The sequence below is a fragment of the Ochotona curzoniae genome, unplaced genomic scaffold, assembly GCF_017591425.1.
Source record: "Ochotona curzoniae isolate NIBS_2020 unplaced genomic scaffold, NIBS_Ocur_1.0 contig_1, whole genome shotgun sequence".
Lineage (NCBI taxonomy): Eukaryota > Metazoa > Chordata > Mammalia > Lagomorpha > Ochotonidae > Ochotona > Ochotona curzoniae.
Window position 1 is genome coordinate 10,726,923 of NW_024464918.1, and position 13,519 is coordinate 10,740,441.

The 13,519-nt window shown below is 39.0% G+C and overlaps 1 protein-coding gene across 1 annotated transcript in view; it reads right to left on the bottom strand.

Moving 5' to 3' along the window:
* HMMR (hyaluronan mediated motility receptor) overlaps nucleotides 1-13,519 on the bottom strand; it is a 31,557-nt gene that overhangs the window by 12,229 nt on the left and 5,809 nt on the right. The window contains exons 3-10 of the mRNA XM_040984630.1: nucleotides 13,181-13,260; nucleotides 11,297-11,341; nucleotides 8,300-8,488; nucleotides 5,245-5,334; nucleotides 5,060-5,160; nucleotides 3,574-3,648; nucleotides 3,268-3,443; nucleotides 2,267-2,415 (exon numbers count right to left, since the gene is read on the bottom strand). Of these exons, the coding sequence (XP_040840564.1) occupies nucleotides 2,267-2,415; nucleotides 3,268-3,443; nucleotides 3,574-3,648; nucleotides 5,060-5,160; nucleotides 5,245-5,334; nucleotides 8,300-8,488; nucleotides 11,297-11,341; nucleotides 13,181-13,260 (905 nt within the window). The remainder of the gene's footprint in view (nucleotides 1-2,266; nucleotides 2,416-3,267; nucleotides 3,444-3,573; nucleotides 3,649-5,059; nucleotides 5,161-5,244; nucleotides 5,335-8,299; nucleotides 8,489-11,296; nucleotides 11,342-13,180; nucleotides 13,261-13,519) is intronic.

A 13,519-nucleotide genomic window follows, 5' to 3' on the forward strand; every position in this document is an offset into this window, starting at 1 on the left:
TATGGGATGCTGGAGTGGTGGCTTACCTGCACAATTTCAGCTCTTCTTTCTTTTTTTTTTTTTTTTTTTTTTTTTTTTTTTTTTTTTTTTTTTTTTTTTTTGGAAAGGCGGATATACAGAGAGGAGAGACAGAGAGGAAGATCTTCCATCCGATGATTCACTCCCCAAGTGAGCCGCAACGGGCCGATACTATGCCGATCCGAAGCCAGGAGCCTCTTCCGGGTCTCCCACGCGGGTGCAGGGTCCCAAAGCTTTGGGCCGTCCTCAACTGCTTTCCCAGGCCACAGGCAGGGAGCTGGAAGGGAAGCGGGGCTGCCGGGATTAGAACCGGCGCCCATATGGGATCCCGGGCGTGCAAGGCGAGGACTTAACCACTTGCGCCACCGCGCCGGGCCCACAATTTCAGCTCTTATGCATGTATTTCTTTTGACCATGAATGATCTATATTTTGTGGACATGAAAATCAATTAGGAACTGGACATAAAATCCCACTAGGTCAATGGATAAGGATCTACATAATCTCTCTTTTCTAAAGATTTATTTATTTTTATCGGAAAGTCAGATGTAGATAGAAGGAGAGACAGAGAGAAAGATCCTCCATCTGCTGTTCACTCCCCAAGAAAGGCCACAATGGCCAGAGCTGAGCCGGTAGGAAGTCAGAAGCCAGGAGCTTCTTCTGGATCTCCCATGTTGGTTCAGGGTTCTAAGGCTTTGGGCTGTCCTCTATTGCTTCCCCAGGCCACAAGCAGGGATCTGGATGGGAAGTGGAACAGCTGGGACACAAACTGGCGACTGTATGGGATCTCAGTACGTGCAAGACAAGGACTTTAGACACTAGGTTACCACACAAGAGCCATGCCAATTTTCAAAATGAAAAAAATAATTTCCATTTCACTGAATACTACTAAGGTGGAACATCTTTTCATATTTACAGGAATATGAACATTTCCTTTTGAAAATCGACAGTTTCTATCTTATAGCTGTGAATTTTAGTAGACTGTTACTTCTCACAGAAATTTTAAGAATTCCCTTTTAGGTAATCTACATTATTTTATTTTCCCTGTAGCTAGACACTCATTGTAAGATAAATATGTATATACAAATAATATGTGCTGGGACTTTTTTCTTAGTTAACTTATTTATTATTTATTTGAAATGACAGCATTATGAAGAGAGGAGGAAAGACAGAGATGGAGAATATTACATCTGCTAGTTCATTTCCCAAATGCTGCAATGGCCAAGGCTCGGCCAAGCTGAAACCACGAGCCAGGAGCTTCTCCTGGGTCTTTCACATGAGTACAGGGACTTGGGCCATTTGCTAATGCTTTTCCAGCTGCACTAGCAGGGAGCTGGACAGAAAGTGATCATTTCCAGGGCCAATACTGGTGCAGTTCATTAAGCCTGCCATGTTGGATCCTATGTCAGACTACTGGTCTGAGTCCTGGCTTCTCCGTTTTTTTAATTCAGTTTCTTGCTAATGAGTCTAGGAAAGCACTTGCCCTAAGTACTTGGACCTCTGCATCCATGGAGGAACACCCAGGTGGAATTCCTGGCCCTGGCATTGACTTGGCCTAGCCACAATCATGATGTCCATTTGGAAATAAAGCACCAGATGTAAGATTTCTCTGTTTTACCCTTTCCCTATCATTCTGTGGTTCAAATACATAGGATAAACCTTTAAAAAAAAAATGACTTTGCCGGGGTCCAGGGTGGTAGCCTAGTGGATAAAGTCCTTGCCTTGCATGCACTGGGATCCCATATGGGCAGCGCTCTATGTCCTGGTTGTTCCACTTTCATTACAGCTCCCTGCTTGTGGCCTGGGAAAGCAGTCGAGGACAGTCCATAGCCTTGGGACCCTGTACCTGCCTAGGAAACCCAGAGGAGGCTCCTGGTTCCTAGTTTTAGATTAGCTCAGCTCCACTGCGCTTACTTGGACAATGAACCAGCGGATGAGGGATCTTTCTTTGTCCCTCCTCTCTATAAAATCTGAGTTTCCAATAAGAAAATAAATAGACCTTAAAAAAACCCAAAAGCCTATTTTGCTGCATTTGTTAATCATAATTTTCTTTCACTTTATGAACAATCCTGTTAGTGAGGATTTGTAAGTGAATCTTTAGTATATGTATAAGTAACTACTCATGAAAACATCCAAAAACAGAATGCTGGAAAAAAGGCTATAGCAATTTATAGATTTTTTTTTGATACAAAGGAAAATTGTTAACAGTTGTCAATCACATTTGTATTACTTAAATATTGTAAAAATTACCATCTCTTTTTGTAGAAGTGAACTCATTTCTGATTCTTTTTGTTGTAGTGTTTCACATCTCTGTTGTTCCAGAATAAGCTTCTCTTTCAAACTTTTTATCTCAGCATTCATAGTTTCACTCTTTTCTGTATTCAAATTTATGAGGTCCTCTATAAAAGGCAGAATGTTAAAAATACTGCTATATATTATCAATTTTGAGAAATTCGTGCTCCCATAGTATTTCATTATATTGAGTACAGCATGTCACACAAATGTTTCCATAAAAACAGAAACCTAATTTGATATTTGTATCATTACAAAATATATTATACATTATATGTCCTAATAACATTTCCAAATACACTTTCATGAAACTTGTAGTGTTTTTTTGTTTGTTTACATTTTTATGTTTATTAATAGGAAGAACAGATTTTAACTTTAAATGGCCACCTAGTGGGGAAGTCAGGAACTGCATGACTACATATATTTTTAACCAAGTAACTGAAATAAAGAGAAAACAAATCTGAGAGTATATGTTTCTCAACTAGAGGTCAGTGTTGTGGGGCATCATGTTAAACTACTGCTCATAACAGTGGTAGCACAGTCCCAGGCTGGTTCAGATCTGGCTCGCTCTCTACTGATCTAGCTTCCTGCTGATGTACCAGGGAAGGCAGCAAATGATGGTACAAGTGCTTGGGCCCCTGCTGCCTACACTGAAGACCAGAATGGAGTGCAATGTTTCTGCCTTAGCCCTGGGCCTGACCTGGCTGTTGCAGCTGTTTGGACAGTGAACCACTGGACAGAAGATGGCTCTGTTCTTCCTGTCTTTTTTTTCTCTCTCTCTGCCACTGTTTTTCCATAAAAAAAAAAAAAAAAACTTCAAAAAGTCTTCTTTACAGGATGTTCTTCCTGTTGCTATTTAGCTAACAATTTTATTTAAAAAGTTGTATCAGTATATTCTCAAATACTGGATACTGGGTAAGGCACTAATCTCAAGAAAGTAATTATAAACACTGTAATACCTTTTTCTTTTTCAAGCAGTTGACATTTTGCATTCAGTTCTTCTAACTGCTTAGACAATACAACATTTTCCTCAAAAGACTGGGTAAGGCTTACAATTTCTTGATTCTTCTCCTTCAAGCTGTCTTCTAACTGGGCAATCTCTAGCTTATATTTCTCCATTTGATCTGATGCACAGCTGCATTAAAACAAGATATTTCGAAAGACGCATGCATTTAGCCACAAAGAAAAGGTAAAAACGCAATAAAGATGAAAATTATGTCTTACAGCATTGAAGAAAATAAGGTCTAACTTAAAGCTACTATTACCTGATTTCTTCAATGTATTCTAACAGTTTTTCAGTTTCAGATTTTTCATCCATCTTTTCTTTCTCTATTGAAACACTAAAAAAAAAAAAAATGCATGTTAATACATACTAGTTCATTTAACGCCAAATATATACTAATCACTTTTATGATAGGCAGGGTGTCTCAATCAATTCCAAACCCTTAATGGGACCTCTCAAGCTGACACTTCAAAGGCAAACAAAGGATTTCACCTCAATGAGAAACCTTCCCAAACATATCCTCATGAAAGACCGATGATGACCAGAACCACTTTACATGTTAGAATTAACTATTTTTGGTATCTTTCCTGGTTTCTTCACACATTTAATAAATACTGACTTGTACACCAAAAAGCTTTTGTCCCAGCTTTCCTGACATTCAGTTATCCTTATATTTACTTCCTCCAAACAACCGGATGGTAGAAATGAGTGAGACTTACATAGACACCTTGAAAAGGAAATACACTGAGACACCACTCCACAATAGCCACAAAGGCCAAAATCTCAGATTAATACCTAATTGTGCTGCAAAGGGACAGCTGGAATTACCACATATTGCTGATGGGAGTGTAAACAAAACAAACACTTAATTTTTTAAAGCACTTTATATATACTTATCCTCAAACCCAATAATTTATCATTATTTAAATATTTATTCATGAGGAAACACATATATTTACGAAGATATATGTGCATTAAAGAGGCCTAGCAAAAACATTCAGAAAATGAAAACCCCATGATGATCAACAGTGAGCAATAAGGAAATGTAAGCAGATTCATATAATGGATTATTATTCAGAAATGCAGCTAAGATCAGAATACAGAGAGAATTAGGGATGGACATCAAAAAATCACTTCAAATGAAAGAAGCTGCACACACAATCTATCTCCTTCATCCTAGGATAAATGTCCCAAAAAAGGTATTACTAGCTTATATTTGAAGTAAAAAAGCAGTTTCTGTGATAACAACATTACACAGGCAGCAGCAAGGAGGGGCATGAAGAAACTTTCTGTGAGGATCGATATGTTCTCGGTCTCATATGATCAGTTGTGAAGGAGATGTACACAATCTCAAAAATCAACAAACTAATTAGGAAGCACATATTTTACTGTATTGAAAATGACAAGAAGGCTAGAATGCTGAGATAATCACAGCTACCTCTACCAGTATTTCCCAGTTGCAGTTTGTTATCTTCCTAAAATCACGTTATTAGAAAGATGGAGAATTTTTTTGATAATTTACACACAATACACACAAAGTAGCACATTCATTCAACTTTTTGGCAAAAAAAAAAAATGGTTGTTAAGGATAATAGTTCAATTACACATAAAAAAGCATTACAGCAATTAGAGAGCGGCAGTGAAAAAAAGTCTGAGGGAAGGCTAAAGTCTCAGTAAATAGTAATTCATTCTGACAGGCAAGTCAAAAATTGGCTACACTTAATTTCTATTTCCCCTCAGTCACTTACAGTTTCCCCTCAAGCTGTGCAATCTTCCCCTGAGATTCTTCAAGACTCTTCTGGGTGACCTGTAACTTCATCTCCATGCCTTCTTGCTTAGCCACCATACTCTGTATAACAGAGGTATCTATTTAGAAAATGAGAAATTATTCAGACCCCAGACTGATACAGCAGATAACAAAGGTATTACTTACCTTCATCTTCATTTCTCTTTTGTTTCTAAGCTTCATCAACTCCAGACTTAAAATTCGTAGATTCTTCTGGTTACTACTATCCTCGGAAAACTAAGTGCAACAAATTTAAAACAAATCAAGAAATGTGTTCTTCTAAGGCTTATATAAAGTCTCTTAAAGGCTAATAATTCTATCATTGGAATTATCGTTGATCAGTAGCACATGTTTATAAAGCGCCATCTTTGACCAACACAATTACTGCGATGCACACTGTAGTCGCTTCCCTTTAGCTGTTGTGGTGAGGTAGGCAGCTAGATCAGGGTCAGGAGCTTGGATTGGAAGCCATTCCCCCCTACCACCTAGGTGTTCCCTCCTGCCCAGCTGTGATGCTCACCTATCAACACCCGCACGGTGTTGCATTACTCTAACCACCCTCCTCACAAGCCCCCATTAAAGCCCATGATAGAGAGGGACTCGCTCTCTCGGTTCTGTGCTTGCTCTCTGGCTTCCTGTGGACAGACTCTGAGGACAGGTCTCCCTTGAGCATGGCCCCTGTATGTCTGTATTCCTCACCTTCTGTCCACTACTTGGGTGGACAGTGAGGACAGCAATGCTAAGATGCTTTGTATTTCTAATTGGTACACTATCGGGAGTTCCAGGAGAGGTGAGGCCTAGCAGTAGTGGAATGCGAGCAGAGAAGCCAGGGAAAGGTGAACGTCCGCAGCTTTGAAAGTATGCCCACGTTGTTTGCTGTATGTCTCTTAACAGATGGACTTCAGTGTAATGTCCATTTGTTCCTCTTGGATTTCAATTGACTGGATTGCTCTATGGACTTGTGATTTACTATGTCTAGTGGGCCCTGTTATTACTAAGCTTGGTTAATAAAGACTTCTTAGTAAACCCTAGACTGGTGTGATTTCGCTAGCACCCTGCAACATTTTGGAGGTCCAGAAGAGTTCAGAGATCCCTGGTCAGAGGGCAGTGGCCATCCTGTGCTTGGGAACCTGGCTTGGTAGTCTGGGGCGCCACCGTGATAGTTAACATGGCTCTGGCACTGGATCCTGGCTTCCTGGTTCAGGGCATTCCCACTGACCCTTAGGAGTCACCTGGTTCTGCATGACCGGTCACTTGTGAATTTAGCCATACGCAGGTCTGTCACATCTGATCTGTTTTTGAGTACTCCTCTGTGACTCTTCAAAAGGCTGGACGCAGTGTAACTTCTTAAGTCACAGCCCATCACGTTTGGATCCCCAGATTTGGGGTTCCCAAAGTCAGTCTTGTTTCTGGATTACGTGGTCATGTCTGTCTTGTCTGTGTTTCGTTAAATGTATTTTGCAAAAGAAAAATTTTTGTTTTGTAGTAACAAGCTTAGCCTCAGAGCTCCCTGAAATTGAAGGAGGAATGGCCTTGTAATCTTAGTTTCATGTCTCTTTTTTCCCAGCAAGAGTTAGCTACGTTAAGAAAATCTCAAAACTGTTAGCATGCATTACTGTCCGTGTTTGGGAACTGTTAAGTCTTTTATTTACTGTGACCTAGCTTTTAGAGTTTTTTGTAACAGAAAAATTGTTTAAAAGTGTAGATGTATGTGTCTGAAGTACTTATGCTTCCTGGGTCATTTTGGTACAACTGCTGGGCAAAGGTGAAAGATTTTTTGGGGTATGTTTCAAGTACTAGTTAAATCTTACATGCACTTTTATTTAGGATTGTTTCAAACTGTAAATCAAGGACATTGGCAGATGGAATATGGTTACAAACCTGAAAATGTTTCATCAGTGATAAAGGGGTTCAGAATGGAATATTGGAATCCCAAACAGAGGCTTAATTCCCTGCATCACAATGTCTGTCTGCCCACCCCACTTACACTGGTTTGACTTCCGTTTTTTTACATTTATGATAGGTTTATCAGGTACAACTTTGGGATAAGTGGTGCAGCTTGCAATGCTGGCATTCCATGTTGGAGAACTGGATCAAGTCCCAGCTACTTTGCTTGCCATACAGCTGTCTGCTAACATGCCCATAAGGACAGAGGATGGCACAAGTGCTTGGACACCTGCACCTGGTGAAACTCTGAGATAGAGTTCAGAGCTTTGGGTTTCAGCCTGGCCCATCCTCAGCTGTTCTGGTCATTTGGAGTGAACTAGCAGATGGCAGACCTCAATTTCTCTTTGCATCACTCTTCTATCCAATTCAATCGCAATGGTCCAACATGATTTGTTTCTACAATGAATATATTTAGACATAATCCCTTTGTAAATCAAGGAGCATCTGTACAGGTTCCAGCACTGTTCTATATTTCAGATATTACATATAGTCATTAAATGCATCTTCTGTGGATAAGGGGGGCATTATATTATCACACTGTCATTTTAACATTCTAGTTTTTTCTATATGTAGCTAGGATATTTATTTGCCACTCTAAACTATTAAGTGCAGAGCATGTGTATAAAAGCTGGTTACAGAACAGTTTTTGAGGTGTGGTTGCTTAACAAAATGAATATGAACTGCCTGGCCTATTCTGAAGTATGCATACTCTACTAAACCGGAATCTCCTTGACTGGGGTCTAGGAACCTGTTCCCTTGCTCTTCTTGATTCTAACGAAGTCTTGCTCTGTTGGTGGGCAAACTCTAGCATACTGCAGGTCCTTCATTATAACTCCTACTAAGCTGAATGGCATTTCACATCTGCTCCATATGAAACACAATAAACATTTTGGCAACTTTCAGATATTAGATATTAATACTGACAAACACAATTTCTCTTCTAAACACAGAGTCCATCAATTCATTTCACTCCCAAAATGATGTGAGATGGAACCTGTTGTTATTCCATTACTTACTTCAAAAAAAAGATGTTTTAAAGTGATTTCAAAATGTATAAAAGAAACTTGGTTGTTTATAATTTCTTAAGTATCTGGCATCCTACTCAAAACAGATAACAATTTCCATTTGAGGAAACTTAGTAAGATACATCTAATAGAAAGGAATGCGCTAAACTACAGGTTCAAACTCCCAAACTACTATAAAGAAAAAAACCTTAGTTTTTACTCAATTGTATGTTATCATGAAGTTCAAATACCTTAGACTTTAGTACTTCATTAGTCCTGGTTATCTCAATGAGCTGTTTTTCCAGGGAGGCATTGTTTGCGTGCAGAGATGTTTTTTCTCTGACTGCAGCATTCAGCTTTGCTTCTGTCTTTTCCAACTCGCTCTCCAGATCCTGGATCCGCTTATCCTGAACACCACGTTCCTGCAGCAGAACACGGATCTAGAAAAAAACAAGATGTTACGTGATTCACTGTTACAAAGCAAACATTAATCAAAGCAACTGATTTGTGCCAGTTAAGACTCATGGCTGTTGCACTTCTGACCCAGCTTCCTGTTAAAGGGCTGAGAAAGCCATAAAAGATGGTCCAAGTGTTCGGGTCCCTGTATCCATGTGGGAGGCCTGGAAGCTGCTCTTGGCTCCTGGATTCTGTGTGGCTGAGCCCAGCCACTGTAGCCTTTTGTGTTGGGTGAACCAGAGGAAGATTCTCTCCACCTCTCTCCTCCCTGTAATACTGCCTTTCAACTCAATAAAATATTTCCTTTTTGTTACTATGCTCATATTCTAATTTTATTAGCTAATTGAGTAATTATAGTAACCTTATAATACTTAAGATTTATATTCATTTTAACAACAGACTTTCAGTGCCATAAAATTCTAAGTGTAATTAACCTGTTACTCACTTTCAACATATTTCTGCTTATGAGAGTTCTTTTCCAGAGTTTCAATTACACAAATTTATATTAAAAATTTGAAGTGGTGTTTTTTATTCCAAGGCACAGCTTCTGAGCAGAATGCATTAACCACTAGCAAACCATCCTTTCTACTGCTCCTGAAGCAGTTACAAAGAAATAATAAATCAAACAACAACAACAACAAAACATGAACTGCAAAATTAATAGGGAAAAAGGTTTGCTAATCTAAAATTCTGTGCCCAATAAAGAAACTGATGCAAACTTCCACTTTTAATCCTGGGATTATTACTGAGTCATCAGCTGTTTCACTGATACTCGGCTAATACATTTACAAAGATCAATTCCCATGTCAATGACATGTTATCCTCAATAAAATAATTAGACAATGTTACTAAGACACATGCAAAAGGTCCAGAACATTCAAGCAGATATATACAACTATCTTGACATATTAGTCCCAAGCCAACATTTGACTGCATTCAAACAGAAAGGTTCAACACATCAAAGGAGCCTGTTCATTAACGTGTATGTTCAGCAATAGAAGCTTAACTGGCAGAAGCTGCAAAATTCAGCATGCTGTTTTCATAATTTTGTGTACTCAAAATATTTCACTGTATCTTCTAGAGACTAACTAAACAAAGTAATCTTAAACAGAAAAAAACAATCAAAAATAACCTAGCAGAGAAACAAGTTGGGCAGAAAACAAATAGCTTAGGGAAATAGATGAATTCTTTAGGTCAGTCCTGCTCTATAAAAGTTCTTGCCATGAAGCAAATCCACTCTCTGCCAAATAAGATGTGTTAAGCTCACCACATACAGCTACTAAACACTTCCCGATTTTGTGTTTACTTTAAAAACAGCCACTTGCTAAGTAACTTTCATCGGACAGAAAAGCTCCAGGTTATTTCAGCTTTTAGGAAGACCAGTTATTCAGAGCAATGTATCAAGGAACAACTTAATCAGCACAAGTAATCTACTAGGGTTGCAAGTTTGTAAAGCAACTCTCTAGTGAAACTTTTTAAAAAAATTTTTTTTTTTTTAAGATTTATTTATTTATTTTTTTTTTTAAAGATTTATTTTTATTATTTTGTTATTGGAAAGGCGGATATACAGAGAGGAGAGACAGAGAGGAAGATCTTCCATCCGATGATTCACTCCCCAAGTGAGCGCAACGGGTCGATACTACGCCGATCCGAAGCCAGGAGCCTCTTCCGGGTCTCCCACGCGGGTGCAGGTTCCCAAAGCTTTGGGCCGTCCTCGACTGCTTTCCCAGGCCACAAGCAGGGAGCTGGAAGGGAAGCGGGGCTGCCGGGATTAGAACCGGCGCCCATATGGGATCCCGGGCGTGCAAGGCGAGGACCTTTAACCACTTGCGCCACCGCGCCGGGCCCAAGATTTATTTTTATTATTTTTTATTGGAAAGGCGGATATACAGAGAGGAGAGACAGAGAGGAAGATCTTCCGTCCGATGATTCACTCCCCAAGTGAGCGCAACGGGCCTATACTATGTCGGTCCGAAGCCAGGAGCCTCTTCCGGGTCTCCCACGCGGGTGCAGGTTCCCAAAGCTTTGGGCCGTCCTCGACTGCTTTCCCGGGCCACAGGCAGGGAGCTGGAAGGGAAGCAGGGCTGCCGGGATTAGAACCGGTGCCCATATGGGATCCCGGGCGTGCAAGGCGAGGACCTTTAACCACTTGCGCCACCGCGCCGGGCCCAAAAAAATTTATTTATTTTTATTGGAAAGATAGATTTACAAAGAAAAGGGAAAAGATCTTCTATCTGCCAGTTCACTCGCCAAATGACCACAATGGCTGGAGCTGAAGCAATGAGACGTCAGGAGTCAGGAACTTCTGGGTCTCCAGGAAGGTGCAGGGTCCCTAAGCGTTGGGCCAATCCTCCACTGCCTTCCCAGGCCATAAGCAAGCAGCTGAATGCAAGTGGAGCAGCCAGGAGATGAAATGATACCCATATGGGATGCACTTGCAAGGGGAGGATTTAGTCAATGAGCTATCACATCAGCCTCTCTAATTACATTTTTAAAATATATATTAGCATACAGGAAGAATGGATACTATGAATAAAGAAAAATATTTGAAAACTGGTGTATCAATCTTTGTAAGTTATTCATTAGGCAGGCTATCTTGAAATAATAACCTTGACTTTGCCTGCATCCTACATTCACAGTTTGAATAGGACCTAATAATAATAATATAGCAGTGTTCTGATGATTTTTCCTTCACTATGGGACTTAAACTGATACTTATGTTTTTAAACTCCACCAATCTCTTCTCATTATATATAACATTAATTTTTCAAAAAGCTTAAAGCATTGCTTACCTCTTTTTCTAATATCTTCAAATCTTTATCATTCTTTAGAGGCTCCTGTTTGAAAGTCAAAGAACAAACACAGATTTAAATGATATAAACGTCACAACCATATTTGATATTTAGTTATTAGAAAAGATAAAGGGCTCCAAGTAGCTCTTTTCTCTTTTAAATGGTGCACTAAGTCTATGACACATTTTATAGATGACTTTTCTGGTAAATGAAGGAAAATCTTCATAAAATCTCAAAACATATCAGGTTTAAGAGCTTTCTACCCAAGACTAGCACTGTGGTGTGTGGGGTAAAGCTGCTGTGTGCGACAATGGCATCCTATCTGTGTACCACATCTGACTGAAGCGAATGAAGGCCAGAGCTTTAGGTCCTTGCCTCAGTGTAGGAGAATGAAGATCCTGGCTCCTGGCTGAGGTCTGCTCCGGCACCGACTGTTGCAGTCATTTGGGAAGTAAAGCACTGAATTCAAGATCTTTTCTCTACCTACCCCTCTCTATGACTCTGATTCTCAAAATAAATAAACCTTTTGGAAAAAAAGATTTCAAACTCAAAATTAGACTTTTTCTTACAATCACAGTGAAAAGAACAGGTGGAAGTTTTGAATAAAGCTGTTGACTGCCTCCTTTTAAATGATAAACAGAAATTCTGGATATTTAATCATGCTAGCTTAGAAGAGACACTAACAAAGAGAAATAAAGTGAACTTTCAACTCCAGAGGAAAAAATACACAAAGTAATATTATTTTAATATTCTCATGACTTATTTTCTAACTAAGGCATACTTTTCATGCTTCATCTTACTTATACCCAGTAGTCACTCTGACACAATGGCTAGAAATAGCCTTTTTATCTGCCACAGCGCTGGCCCCTAGCTTCATGTTTATTAACACTCCAATTGGGCTATTCAGTATTCTAAGGGGTTTGTGAATACCAAATTTCTAAAATTTAAAATTTAAGAACTATGAGTCCAAGATATTCAAGTATACTTACTTAAATCAATTTCAAGAAAAGTATGTTCATTAATTCTGCCTGAAAATATAATAGAAGCTTCTTGCTGGCATAATGACTCAACTGGCTGATCCTTTGCCTGCAAGTGCCAACAGGCATCACACATGGGAACTGGCTCAAGTCCTTGAGACCTTGCACCCGTGTGCTAGACTTGGAGGAGGTTCCTGGTTTCAGAGCAGCTCAGCTCTGGCCATCTCAGGATTTGGGGAGTGAGCCAGTGGATGGAGGATCTTTATCTCTTTTTCTCTCTGTTCTATAAATCTGCCTTTCTTATAAAAATTTAAAAAAAATTAAACTTAAATACATATTTCAAATTTTCCACTAGTCATATGTAAATTAAAAATATTTGTATTTTACTTAACCCAATATAGTGCCTATTATTATTTCAACACAAGTGCAAAATTTTAAATTTGAAGCTTTTTACACTACGACTTCAAAATCCACTTTATATTTTACACATATTATGTTTCATTTTAGATGCTAAATTTTCGTAATATTCACTTACCCTTAGATTTCATAAAACACATCCACACAGTTCTAAAAACATTAGGCAAGTTTTCTAATGAACAGAACTGGATATGCTTTAAAATATATACTAAAACTACACTAGTAGTAAATAACTAGTAGTAAATAAGGGGAGTCTAGCAGTTAGAATGTCCACATCCTGCATCAGAATGCCTGGCTTTGACGGCCAGTGCCTGAGCCTGACTCCCGACTCCCCCAGTCTATGGATGCAGACACTGAAGGCAGCACTGCGAGCTGAAGCTACCGGCAACTGGGAGTCAGTCAGCAGACGGAAACATGAAACCCAAAGGAGTCTTGCATGCACACTTGAGTCCCACCCCAGCACACTAGCTGACATGTTAAAGCTCCTCACCTTTAATCCTGAAGTCTTGACTGTCCTAGCCGAAGCATGTAATGTAGTATCCTTGTCAATATTAACATTCTGGTGAGATTCTGCAGAAAGATGAATCATGCAGATTAGGTTTTATATTTTTTAACTATATTCAAAAGGCAATTTTCATATTTCCTAATTGCAAGCATAAGGAAAAAGCCAGTTATCCTTTTCCTGACTAAAGACTTTCAAATGATTAGTTGCACTATATTTTTTATACATCTAACACATATATTTACACATATAATCTTTTTGATTATATAACAGCATCATTTCATGAATCTGTTATCAATGAAAATTTAAATATAATTCTAACTTTAT